Below are 13,439 nucleotides of genomic sequence, written 5' to 3'. Positions count from 1 at the left end.
CGGGAGAATACAGGGGTTTTTTGTGTTGAGTAATGCTGATATTCCTTCAAGGGGGATAGTTGCTTAACACACTGTGCAGAATCTGGCACGGCATCTTCTTTGGCCTACTAAACTCTGCTCAACACTATGTAAAAACTCCCTGATGGCTCTTAGACGGGGAGGAGAAGAAGGGTGGGGAGGAAGGAGGAAAAAAGGGAGAGAGGGGAGCTGGAAGGAGAAATGGAGGACAAGCAGCCAGATGAGGATTGGGATGGATTTAGAGATAGATGAGAGCTGACTGAACGGATTGTAGAAGGTGAAGAGAGGATGGATCGAGGACTAGGTGGGGATGAATTCAGTTATGGAAGGTTAGAAAGAAGGAACGGGAGGGGGGGAACATGATCCACAGAATGGGAGTTTAGCAGCGTAGACAGTTTAAGGCTTGGTGTACGGATAAAACAAGCTCTTTAGGCTTTGAGGAATCTTTTATCCTATGTCAAAGCAGAGGTCTTGGACTGAAAAGGTGCAGCGAAATGTGTTAACAAAGTGCACTACTTTAGAAAAAGATGATGATTCAGTGCATTAAACAAATACCAGCTTCAAAGGATAAACTTGCTTAATGTTGCAACAAATTTGAACTCAATTTGCTTGGGAATTTTCTTATTGATTTATTTCATGTAATTGACTGTCTGAAAGTCTGTCAGTGACTGATATGTGTGTTGATGAGGAACATTAAACAGCCGATAGAACGTTAAATAGAATAATGGCTCATTATTTTTAATGCTCTAATCTGGACTCTAGTAAGCACTCTCCACATAGTTCCTCTTTGGGTACCTATGTATTTGCGACCTTTCCTCACTTGTTCATGAAAGCCTTAAACTTCATTTTGGTCTCTAAATGCTGGACTGTTATTTTAAATAAGTCTTATATACCAGAAACACGAAAAGAACGAAAATAAATCCCGAATAAGTAACTGATTACTGGAAAACATGCCATCAGTGATCTTTTTTTTTTTCTTGGCTGTATAATGTGAAATAGCATGGCATTTGTTCAGTGCTCTGATTGGATGAGCTGGAGATGTTGATTGTGTCAGCGCACTGTATCGAACAATAACATGTGAACGCCTGCACATGCACAGTAGCTTGCAAGGAGGGAAGAAAAAAAGGGTATTTGTATCTCAGTTTGGGGCAGCTTTTTAAAGAGTTTATCAGGTTTGACAAGCGATTCTATTCATGTCCGTAATAACTTATCATCCATTGACATTTATGTGCTACATAAAAATGTATAAATTAGTTATGTGTTACGAATGTGCTTATGATTTATTGAGGATTTGACCTTCATAGAAAGCGTCGTTCAGATTTTCACTGTAAACTGTTCTACTGTTTCCTTGTTGATTTTCAGGCTTGCAACAATGCATTGATTGGGTTTTTTGTGCTCTGTTTTTGTTTGTTTTTTTCTTAAAATTCTTGTTGGTTTGATTGCCTGCTGTGGCGTGACCTTTTCTCAAACTCATCCAGAAGTTCACGTCCATAAAAAACTCATTTATAGCTTGCCTCACAATTAGAAAGTGGCACCATTTCAAAGCCATTTTAGCTTCCACTAATGCTTCTTTCGGTTGTTATATCGACAAACAACTGGATGCTTGAGTTACTTTGTGCCACATTTAAATAATGTCAGTATATTTGCACAATAATCAAAGAGAATATGGTCCCAACGTTTATTACAAATCTGTTTTGTCTATTTAAAAGTGTTAATACATCAGCATCACCACTTTCCTCCCGCTGCTTTTTAGACACCTGATTTTCCTGGCTTGGAGAAAGAAGTAAAACAGTCTGGCTGGGTAGGATCCCTGTGCGAAATCCCTGGTTTTGTTCTTTCAGATTTATGTCATAAAATAACCCTATAAACTACCACAAACCAACCATTCACCATTCCCTGCTGTAGCTGATTTGTTATGGCTGTCTCTAGCCTTCCTGCCACAACAGCGGCTGGTATTTAGTGCCAGTATTTAGTCTGGCAATTTTCAGAAACGCTTCAGTGAGTATATTCCTTGGGGGCCAAAAGTGACATTCCAGACCTGGTGCAAACACTTTGCATGTGAAAGACACTGAATATTCAAAAGGATGAGGATATGCATTCTCTCCCCCGTCTCTATACCAACTTGTGTAGTTCTTATCTTTTTTTTTTGTCTTTGCATGATTGTTTTCATATATGTAATCAGTGGGCACAGTGCTTCCTCACTTTGTGTGTCCTTATTGGCTTATTTCTGCAGAAGGAAACCTTGGAAATCTCAGGAATCTAGCACATTATTCTTCAAATTAGGCAAACTGTGCTCTGATATCTTCATATTTTCTTATTACGTATTTAATTATATAACTGCCAGGTTACATATGCTGCTAGGACTGCAGTATGTGCTTTTACATGTCTTTTTTGCAAAACATTGTCTCCTGTTTCTAAAAGCAATGTTAACATCGCTCAGTTATGCAAACATTACATAGCAACTGAAACATATGGCTGTGGGCCCATAGTCAAACACACACACTGAGCTGAGGTCAGTCTCAGGCAGTAACTCATTGGTTAAGCTGCTGGGAACCTTTGTTACTCGTTTCCTCTTGTGCACCGAGCATGGCCTTATTTATGAATGTGAACGCAGTTAACCTTTTGCATACGGAGACCTACATTTTGTCTGGAGAATAGCATGACAAATAGTCGAGCGTCTTCTCTATCGATCTGCTCTTTCTCTCTGGCATTCTCCCTGCCGTGACGATAACTCTCACCAACTGCTCAGCTATAGATAGAAGTAGATACTCATCTATCTGGAGTCATTTATTACGGTAATTCATTAATAAATGGCAGTCCGTCAACAAAATAGTCTTTCGATTGCTGGAATCTGAACCACTGAAACATACAGGCTTAGGAGGTTTTTTTGAGGGAAAGCGAAAAGATTTTGTGGATCCTTTACGCAAACTTTGAGGACATTTTAGGGCTGGACTCAATTGCTAGACATTTGTGTCAGTAAAAAAAAAAAAACAGCAGCGATGCTCCCCTTCCCTCTCTGCATATTCCACAATCTTGTTTGTGCTTATACTTCCTGTGAAAAACACAGCTGACTCCTGAAGAATGTGCCTAATTAGAGATGGAGAGTGAACTTGGGGGGGTGGGTGGATCCTCAGACATTGTGGCTGCTCATTTTTTATTCAGTTATTTATTTTCATCTGATATAACTTTTTGTACAAAGGAATTGAGCTTTAAAATTAGGGTCCTCTGGGTCAAAAAACAGCACAATATTCAGACACATAAATTTTTCTCATTGTTGGAAAACACACGGTAAAGTCATGGAACATGACTCTTTACTGGTTCTCGTTTTTCATCATAATAACAAATGAAATACACCCTCAAGTAACTGTTATAACAGAGGTGCCAAACGTTTTCCTTTAAGTCTGACATCATTTGAAGATGTCATTTTGGGCTTAGAGCATTCTCATTTTGTCCTCCTCGTGGTTATGGATGCCTGTGTCTACCTACTCCCTGTCTCCAACCATCCTGTAGTCTCCACTCCCACACTGGCTAGCTTGCAAACAGACCCAGCTGGCCATAATGATGACAAATCAGCCCAAATATTTATGTCCATTGAGTTTCACTTTGGCTCTGCCCACGGCTCGTTTTCTGCTTTCTTTTACGGATCCCTCTGCGGCGGTCACAGCACTTGCAGCCAAACCATCATAATCACGCTCCACAAACACACTTTAGCCCCAGTTATGTCACCTAAACACCAGCTGACTGTTAATGTCCACAGAGGACCAAGTTTATGGTTGCCGGAGGAGTGGTATAAACATAGAAGCTTAAGCTGTCCTTGTGTAGATTTTTGTGTGGGCTTTGTGACCAACCTGCTCTCTGAAAGTGATGTGCATTGTATCTTTTATGTGGAAAAGCGTGTTTGCCTCAAACTAAACAACAATCTAAGGTGATGGAGGACCTCACTGAGATGGTTGGAAGCCTTGTGTAACTCGCAGGAAGCGGATATGTAAATAGTTTGAACAGATGAGGCTGTTTTGACTGGGAGGTTGAAATCAGAGCATTAAAAATGCGTTCAATGCATGACACAGCATTAAAATTTCAATCCGAGAGAAAGGGAAAAAGACATTTTTTGTATTTTAAATACATCACCTTGGCTGTTTTATGTATTAAAAATATTTTTGGAAAACTTTTTGAAGTGTCAGAGGTGCAGACATAATGCTGCTTTGTTTTAGGTGTATTTTTCATATTATGTGCGCTGCTGTTGCCATCTTTGCCATGAATATAGTACATGTATTGCAAATTCTGATAAAGCTTAACAGGCAGATTACTTGTGTGATGTTCAACCATCAGCAAGAGTCAAATTTTCTTTCACCTGAATTGCTTCATCTTTCCCATATTTATTTGTAGTCCCCTACTCTCTTAAAAAAAAAAAGTGTAAACACCTGATTTCGAAGTTATCAGCCCATTGAATGCCCGTTATCTGTCCCGTTATCACTCCCATACATATTGCAATAGGTGCCTTCGTTAGCAAGCTCAGTGGGTCGTTATCATTCTCTTTAATCAGTGATAAACACAGAGCGGCACAGATTAAGCAGACATCTAGTGGAGGTGTTCAAAAAAAAGTAAAATGTTAAACAAGTTTGCAAACATAGCTTATGACGTCTGCTTTATCTGTGGGGAACCCCACAGTGACTGAGCCGATAACGACCTCCTCGTGGGTGGAGGAGGCCACCTTCTGGTGATATGTATTGGACTGATAACACCTGATAATGGCCATTCAATAAGCTAATGACATTCAAGCTTAAAGAAATGTTCTTTTAAGTCTCGCAGCAATTCCAATTCCAGCCGTGATCTATCTCTGAGTGCCGGCTTTACAATCTGTAACGACAGCCGCGGTTTTGTTTACAATCCAGCCTTAATATTAAACACTCTGACTCGCATCTTTTAGTATGTAGTATATATTCCTTTTTGGCCTACAGTATACCTCCCAGTATTTTTCTTTTTATTCCACTTGCAGCTAAACAGATGAGTCAGGGTTTTAAAACAGCGATGCATAAAGCATCCCTTGTTTACCTCTGTCGCTTTTGTCCCCTCTGTCAGATAACATACATGCATCCTATCTCTCACCCTTGTGGAAGATACGGGCCTGTATTTTAACCCCGGGGCTGTGTATCTAGATACATGCTTCCTGACACAACGCAACGCCGCTCGCTTATCTGGCCCAAAGTCAGAGCGAGAAAACAGAGTCAAAGAAACAAAAGGAGAGCAGGGAAGGAAAAAGAAGGTGAGAGAGATAAAAGGATAGAAACGGGAAGAGAGAACAAGGCCCATCTTCTGCTTGAAGGATGCTGTAGATGGGCCTATCAGCATATTTAAAATTAGCCCACTGCATCCTTGTCCACAGCAGTGTCGGCTTACCAGCATCCAAGTCTTTTCTCTCACTCCCTCTTCTTTTTTTTTTTCTTCCTGAGAATGAGGCACACAGTTTAGTAGCGCCTAGAGAGAATCAGACATTCAGAATTACCCCTCTACTTTAATCTGTCTTTTTCTAATTTGTTCTTTACATATACTTCCTTCCCCTTTTTCCTTGCCCTCTGGCTTTACACTTCTCTCAGCCTTTGGCTCCAACTCATTTGTACCTGTAACTATATCTCTCCTCCACTTCTTCTTACTCTCATCAGCTCTCTTTCCCCACTTGCTCTCTCCATGCCCCTGCATACAGAGCGCTCTCAGTCTTCCCTTATAGGATAGATTTTGCTATAGAATCAGCAGCATTGCATTCCCAGGTGATTCGGGAATGATTTGCTATTCACTCCTCTGGCTATGGGTTTACCTAGACAGGCACAGACAAAGAGAGAGAGTGCGAAGCACAGAAACGAGAGGACAGGCAATAGCTTTTTTCCCGTCAGTCTTACAGTGTGTGTCGTGCGTGCCCCCCAACCCCACCACCTCCTCTTTCAGCATTGAGATGCAGCTGCAGTTCTCAAAACACATGTTTAAGGGCTAAAGGTTTGGAAGCAGCTATCCAGGATGGATGGGGGATTTGTGTTCCTCCCGTGCTTAGAGGCTGCTGTGAATGCAGCCGACCGCCGAGCTAGCTGTTAGTTCTGGCAGTTTGGAAGGGATGCCTCTGGGACTATGCTTGTCTTTAAGAGTCTTTGCAGAGACTTTGCCAGCATGAATTAATGAAAAATGAGCCGAGAGGCTTTTTTCTTCAATTTAAGGAGACTGCTTGTCATTTTTTGTGGCAGCTTTTTTTCTCTCTCTCTCTTTTCAGTTTCTGTGTGTGTGTGTGTGTGTGTGTGTGTGTGTGTGTTACTCGAGTGACTTTTTGAACACAAGCAAATACAGAAACCCAAAGAATATCAAATAGACAATAACACAAGAACATACACATGTGCGCACCCTTTGGATGGTGATGACTGATTCCCAGTAGTGGTGTCTTGGCCATGGGGGGCTTTGGGCCGGGTTAGGCTGGTTTACTGATTTTGACAGCGTGGCCTTGTCTGGCCTAGTGCCAGTGTTGAGCTAGCTCTCGCTGGCTGCTCTGGCCTCCTATAAATCAAGGCCAATTACCACGCTAGTGTGCAGCCTCCTCTCCTCCAGTCACAGCCCTGCCCTGCGGAGTGCAGGGAGGAAGGGAGAAAGACAGGGATGGCATAAGCCTGCTTTTATTCCAATTACAGCTGTGGCTGCCCTCTGCTCTGTTCTCTATGTGTAGTCACAAAGAAGGTTTTCACACTTTTTTGATAGAAGTAAGAAGCCACTTTATCTGAACACGTAATCACCTCTAAAATTGGGACAGCCAGCAATCCAGGTGCTATCTAAAAAGGTAGCTTGTCATAGACTTTACATCACAATTAAAAAAAAAGTAAATGTTCTGTTTTAATCCTTATTCTTTAAATCTGAAGTGCATGTTTAATTTAACCTTGTACTTTATAAAGTTATTGTCTTAATTCCCTCCACTGAAAACCATTTATCTTCATTTTTTTATTTTAGAAATTAAGTGAAAGATTAAGTGTTCCCTTATGGGTTGGTAAATTCACAAAGTGGTAAAGTTTTATAAAATATTTTAAGAAGTCAGAATTTAAGCATTGTGTAAGCTCACTGGTTTTCACTGTCTCTCACGGTGTTTGTTAAACACTACACAAACATGCATGTGACGCAGTGACCAAAGCAGGTTTAAGCCTTTTATAAGTCTAGCAGTGGTTTTAAAAAAAAGCATATAGCTGTGGTTTAGGGGAAAAAATGCATTGTCCTTGTGTGGGTGTGTAAATATACATCACAACGCCATGCGCCTTCAGCCTATGTAACGTAGGCTAGATTTATCATCCTCACTTAATACACTCATAAACATTCCCTGGCGTGTCACAGAGGCTGTGAGCCCCCCTTCACGACTGGCTCGGTAAATTGGGCCTGTGTAAACCATTTTGCCTGTCTAAAATACAGTGCAGCAAATTGAAATCCCAAGTAAGCCTCTGTAGCGGCATGTCACACCTGGGTAGGGAGGAGGCAGAACGAAGGTTTTTCTCATTTACCACCTGGAGGTTTTTGAAGTGTCATAACCAGCGGTTTTCTCACACCCTTCTATTTCACTCTAATTCTTTCTACCTTGCTTTATTTTTTATTTTTCCCATCCTTTTATTTTTCCCATCCTTTTTTTTATTCCCGTGAGTCTTCTGTTCCCTCCCCTTTTTGGTAAATTACTCTTTGCCAAGTGCTATACTCAGTCCTCATCATTCTGACACATGAGGCTAGTATTTAATATATTTGAGAAGCCTGATCTGGCAGGCTGACAGACCAAGGGTAAACAGGAGTCATGAAACTGTCCGGCAAGAAAAACAAGCCTGGATATTAACCTCTAGTGCAGCGACCAGCAGAAGCAAAGAGGGAAATGGATATAAAACAAAGAGTTTGAAACATTTGGTGCTCTGTGTGTGTGTGGGTGTCTGTGCTGCAGAGAAAACCAGTTGTGTCCAGGATTGTCTTGGATCCATTGCATTTAAAAGTTCACATACTGCCCCAAGATTAAACAGAAAGCTTACTTAAATTACATATATGGCTCCTACACAGCACAGCAAGCTGATATTAGGATCGTCTTCATAGAAGAATGATGGAGTTACTTGAGTAATGATTAGATTTGAGGAGCTCTCGCGGAGCTTTTTCCATTTCGTTTTTACCCAAAATATTTAAACTTGTACCACATTCTTCCAGATATAAAATAAAAGTAGTATTTTTAAAAATGTGCCATTAAATTCACCCTGACCCACCCCCAACCGCATAGTCAACCATTCCTTTGAGGCCTTTAGCACAGACTGCGTTCTTCATCCCAGGGGATTCCTAGTGGATACCTTTGCATGCTGCCTTTTAACCCATCCCTGTAAGTATTAGACTGGTTTTGACCCTCCATGCCTCACTGTGTAAGATTTCAGCTTCTGACCTTAAAAAGAAAAATGAAAGCAAATCGATAGGGCGGGACACATGAATTCCAAAGAGTAAGCATGGAAGCCAAGCCTGGAGCCCGAGAAGGACAGTCAGGGCTGTGTGTGTCACCATGGGGGCTAACAAAGAAGTGGGGGGAGAGAAAGCCTGAGAAAGCGAGAGAGGGGCTATTAATTAAAACTGAACGCTGAAAGAGGTTCTGTCTAGTGTCTCTCGTTTGTGCTGCGAATTTGTTGGAGTCACACAGTGTGGTAATTACCATGTGTGTATTTTAAACTGCAGCGGACTAAGAGAAAAATCTAACGAGTGGACGGGGGGGACCTAAGGTGAAAGCCTCAAAGTCAAGGCTTGGACTGCAGCTGTGCATTTGAGTGAGAAAAAACAAGTCCCACAGGGCACTCGAGAGATTAAGATTCTTCTATACTGCCACAGCGTGGAAACTTGAATGACTGGAGACTAGTTTGGCTTTTTTCATTCAAGCCCATGCAACCAAGGCTACCAGATGGGCAAGGTGGGGGGCGGGATGGGGGAAGTTTAGGGAAATTTGTGTCTGTGGTGATCGGACCTGTGTGCTTGAAAGTTGGATTTAAATTTCAAACTTCTTTCAACTTGGACGTCGACTCCCTAAATGTACAAAGTCATTCTGATGGGCATCATTCGTAGACCTAAAACAGTAGTTGTTTTCACTTTAATATTCAAGCTTTAATATTAAAGCTTTAATATTAACGCGCTGTGGATGACTGTTCTGAAAAAGGTTGTTTCTGTGTTATCATGTGGCGCATAGGTGTGTCTGTGAGTGTGAGCGTATGCACAACGGCCGACATGTGTACAGTGTGGGTGAGTCCAGCACAGTGAGCGGCTGCCCATCAGTTCCACTAAGCTCAGCGTGGTAATTGGCCGTCTATTGATGGACGTGGCTCCCTCTTCACGCTCCAGGGACCCCGGCTCTTTGTCTGAGGAGTGGGAGGCGACACGCTGGCATGGCACACACGCTTAAAATAGCACATCAAATCAGCCATGCTCCGCCAGTCGCTGCTAACGTGTGGGGCAGATTGGAGGGCTAATGGCGTGTGTGTGTGTCTGTGTGCGTGTAGGTGTATGTGCATGGATATGTGGGGGGGTTTTACAGCATGGTATGAGGGCTTGAGCTTCTCTCTAGGGAAGATAAGGGTTAACGTGGTTAACTGGAGCTGGTGGTGGTATTTAGTCATGTCCCCCTCTTTCCCTGACCATTTTTCTCTCCTCCCTTTCATTCATCACTCACTCACTTTATTGCAGTGTGGTTTCTTTCGCTCTTCTTCCGTCTCACTTCCTTCCTCGCTCTCTTTTAGTGTTTCTCCCTCGCTTTTTGTCTCTGTGTCTCTGTTCATGCCCGCAGGGCCCCGGCTCTCTCTCTGTCACTATGTGCAGTGTCCCTGCAATAGAGATATAAATGGGCTGTGAGCGGGGGGCCCTGACTCCTATACCATAAATCTATGCTAACAGCACAACAAGAACGTAAGGAAAGCAGGAGATGGGAAAGGCAAGGAGAAAAAAACAAATGGAGGGGTTGGGGCATCATAATTCTAATACATTTTGAATACATTTTGTGAGATGGAGATTAAACTGAAAATTTCATTCATATTGAGATGCTTATAAAATAGGCTGTACTGGATTATTGCATCAGGATCTCACACCCTCTGAGGTGTAAATTGTTTCGCAGTGTAATGAAATTGGTTTTGAGGGTATTAGTAGAAAGCAGGAAGTTGCCATCATTTAAAACTGTTCATAAGCTGCTAGGAGCCTCGTGAACTCTAATATCAGAGAGTCACCTTGGTGAAATGTTTATTTAAGATGCAAAATGAAGAAATGTTTGTCCCCTCGACTCCAGTTGCATATGCGCAAAAAGCCCAGAAAGTTACAAAACCAGATATAATCTATTGCTTTATTAAGCAGGAAGGTGACAAAAGTTTGAAAGAAGCGAAGCACTTTTCCTGTCATTGTGTAGACCTTTTTATTTCTCTACGTGAAGATGTTTTCCTCGCAGTATTATTATTTGAGGCTAAGGTTGCTTTCTTGAAACTTTTACTTGCGTTCTCCTGGGTTTTCATCTCGTAGTGACCCTGCTCGCTTCTCCTCGCCGCTTCACAGCTGCCCCAAAATGTCTCGTCTCGCGATTGCGGGGACATTGTGCTGGCAGTGCCTGCTGTTTCTTCAAATGAAACATTTTGAACTCTCTCTCTCACATTTTCTGCTCCTGTCTAAGAAATGTTTTCACACCTCACTTCTCATTGTCTTTTAAAGCTGCTGTAAACATCAGAACAGTAGGATTACGGCTGGATGATGTGTCAAAATTTTCCAGTCACCCACCCTCAGTCCAACAACCAATGATCACACACGCATTTTAAAAAAAAAAACAATCCCCTGCTGAAAAAAGAGAAACTTTGCTGTGTGGTTGTTTATATTCATTGGTTTTTACTGGCAACAGCTGAACACCTTGAAATGCATTTTGCCATCTCTCTTTAATAATGACATGCAGGAGGTCACTCTCTTAGTTTCTTTATAAATTTTGGGGAGGCCAGAAGTTTCAAAGAGAGGGACTCACACACAGTAACATGAATACGAATCCATACCAGCTGCTAAAATGAGAACCAGAGAAGCTTTGACAGAGACATTCCCCACTAAGGCTGCCATCACTTCCCCATTCCTTTAAGCAAATACGCGTTTGCTGCCATATTCTTGTTCATAATCGTGCTCTGAGAATCTTTAAATGCTTTGACTCTGCCTGCTGTCTTAAAATGAAACCTTGTATTGACTTGCTTTCTCTTTACCTTCTCTTTCCAGCAGCCCTATGCTCCACCCCCTCATCCCATGGCTCCTCCCAGCCCCAGCACCAACAGCTGCAGCCAGGGAGGGGCGGAGCAGCTGAGTAAGACCAACCTGTACATTCGAGGCCTGCCACCTGGGACCACCGACCAGGATCTCATCAAACTCTGCCAACCGTGAGTACTGGGAACGATCGTCATTAAATACAATGGTTATACTGTAATTCTTGCCAATAGTATAAATATTTCTTTCATTTACATAATTGTGTGCCGCTCTTGGCCACGCTGTGCTTGTCAAGCATTTATCAGAACAGGTGTACGTTATAGATACACATATGTATCCTTAGATTTTTTACCATATGCGCCATTTATGGAAACAAAACAAAGACAAAACATACCCCAGTACAAACTGGTGATTTTTGTCTTTTTTATTTTGTTGGAGTCCTGCAAATAAAACTAAGCACACATTTACTGTGTCCATAGGAATTAAGAGGCTTAGCAGCAGCGGCCACCTCTGTAAGAGCAGTAGTTTTGGCAGTTTGCTGGTCTGGAGCATTTAGGTGCATCAAAACATCACACCAACTGTCAAGAACGGTGATTGAGAAATAATGCTTTGGTGTTGTTCTGTAACTACAGGACCTGGGTACCATGAGTTGACCATGAACTCCTCTGTACACCAAAATATTCTTGATTCAAATACGAGGCCATTTGTCTGGCAGCTAAATCTCGTCCCAAATTTAATCATTCATCAGAACAATGATCCCAAACACTGCAGCAAATCTAAAATAAAATGCTAAAAATGGCTCCGACCTTGAGGTCCAAGTCCAGACCTCAACCTGATTGAAATGCTGTGGTTGGACCTTAAGAGAGCTGTACATGAGCAACCGTGGGAATCTGATGATGTTAAACAGAAAACGATTTCTTCAAGATATTACTGCTAAAGATGATTCTACAAGCTAGTGAATCACAGCGTGCGTTTAGTTTTGTCAATATCCCAGTTGAAACTGTCATCTTTTAAAAAGATATAATACAACATAAACACGTATAGGTATCCTGAAGAGAATTTATACTAGCTGCAAATCCCAGACATACACCATTAGAACATTGTACTAATGGCTAGCTACCAGTTATAGTTAACCCGCCTAGAATACAGGTAATTTTTACTGTGTTTGCTGGATAATCACTCACCTGTTTAACTAGATTAAAAAAATGTCTGTTTCCTCTTTTTAATGAAAAAAATATGCATGGCGTCTGTGCTTTCAAGGACCTAATAAAGATTCCGTATCTATGTTTCTCTGTATTTGAAAAAAATATTGTGAGATATTCAAGGTAGAATGCAGGCCACAACTCGATTATTTGTCATGTAGCAATAAATCCGATCTGTATTCTACATACAGCAAACGGTGTCTTTTTTCACAGGATGACACATGCTTAGACCCAAGCATAGCTGGTTGAGAAGCATAGCTGTGCCTGTGTACACAAATGATGCAATCAAACCAAAAAAAAATCACCTCTAAGAAGAAAATTACAGGCTTGAAATCGGGTCCATGCACACCCCATTAAACTGCAACCAACTCGGTGTCTTTTGGTGTCACACACACATACACACACACACGCACGCACGCACACACACAAAGGTACTCATAAAGCTCTGCCAAATGTTCTTGATAGAGGAAACACACAGACACACACACCTGCTTGCACACAGCTCAATAAGGCCTAATAAAGCCTAGATTGGACCACCTCCCCAAGGAATCACAGACCAAGACCTCATCAAGCTGTAACACACAGCCACACAGGCTTTCTTTTTCTCTGTCTCACACAGTCACAGACACACACACACACACACACACACACACACACACATAGACACACACAAGCAGCTTTGTTCAGCTTCATTAAACCCTTTTCACTTCTGAAATGGTGAAAAGGGGGTCAAGATCATTAATGGAGACAAGGCCGGCAGATTGTGAAATACAGGCCATGAGCGAGTCTGTCTGGTTGCATAACCTTTTCTTGGACATATTTTCAGAAATGTCCTGGTCAAACTTGGCCAATTATTCAATGATCCTTTGGAGAAAGGAACATGCTGTCCAGTGTGTTTGGTAATCTTCCCAGCAGCCATGTCATAAGTCATGCATTTATTCTTGAAACTGACCCATCGAGATTCCATTAGGCTGAGAGGCGGCCCGATAA

General features: G+C 41.9%; 1 protein-coding gene across 3 annotated transcripts in view; it reads left to right on the top strand.

Annotated features, from left to right (window-relative positions):
* Positions 1–13,439, top strand: part of rbms3 (RNA binding motif, single stranded interacting protein) — a 292,860-nt gene that overhangs the window by 121,122 nt on the left and 158,299 nt on the right. For all 3 annotated transcript variants that reach the window (XM_026155390.1, XM_026155391.1, XM_026155392.1), the window contains one exon: positions 11,263–11,420. In XM_026155390.1, coding sequence (XP_026011175.1) covers positions 11,263–11,420 — 158 coding nt within the window. The remainder of the gene's footprint in view (positions 1–11,262; positions 11,421–13,439) is intronic.

This window comes from Astatotilapia calliptera, chromosome 22 (assembly GCF_900246225.1).
Source record: "Astatotilapia calliptera chromosome 22, fAstCal1.2, whole genome shotgun sequence".
NCBI classification, from domain to species: Eukaryota; Metazoa; Chordata; class Actinopteri; order Cichliformes; family Cichlidae; genus Astatotilapia; species Astatotilapia calliptera.
The sequence above is the reverse complement of the archived record's forward strand: the minus strand, read 5'-3'. Positions and strand labels throughout refer to the sequence as shown.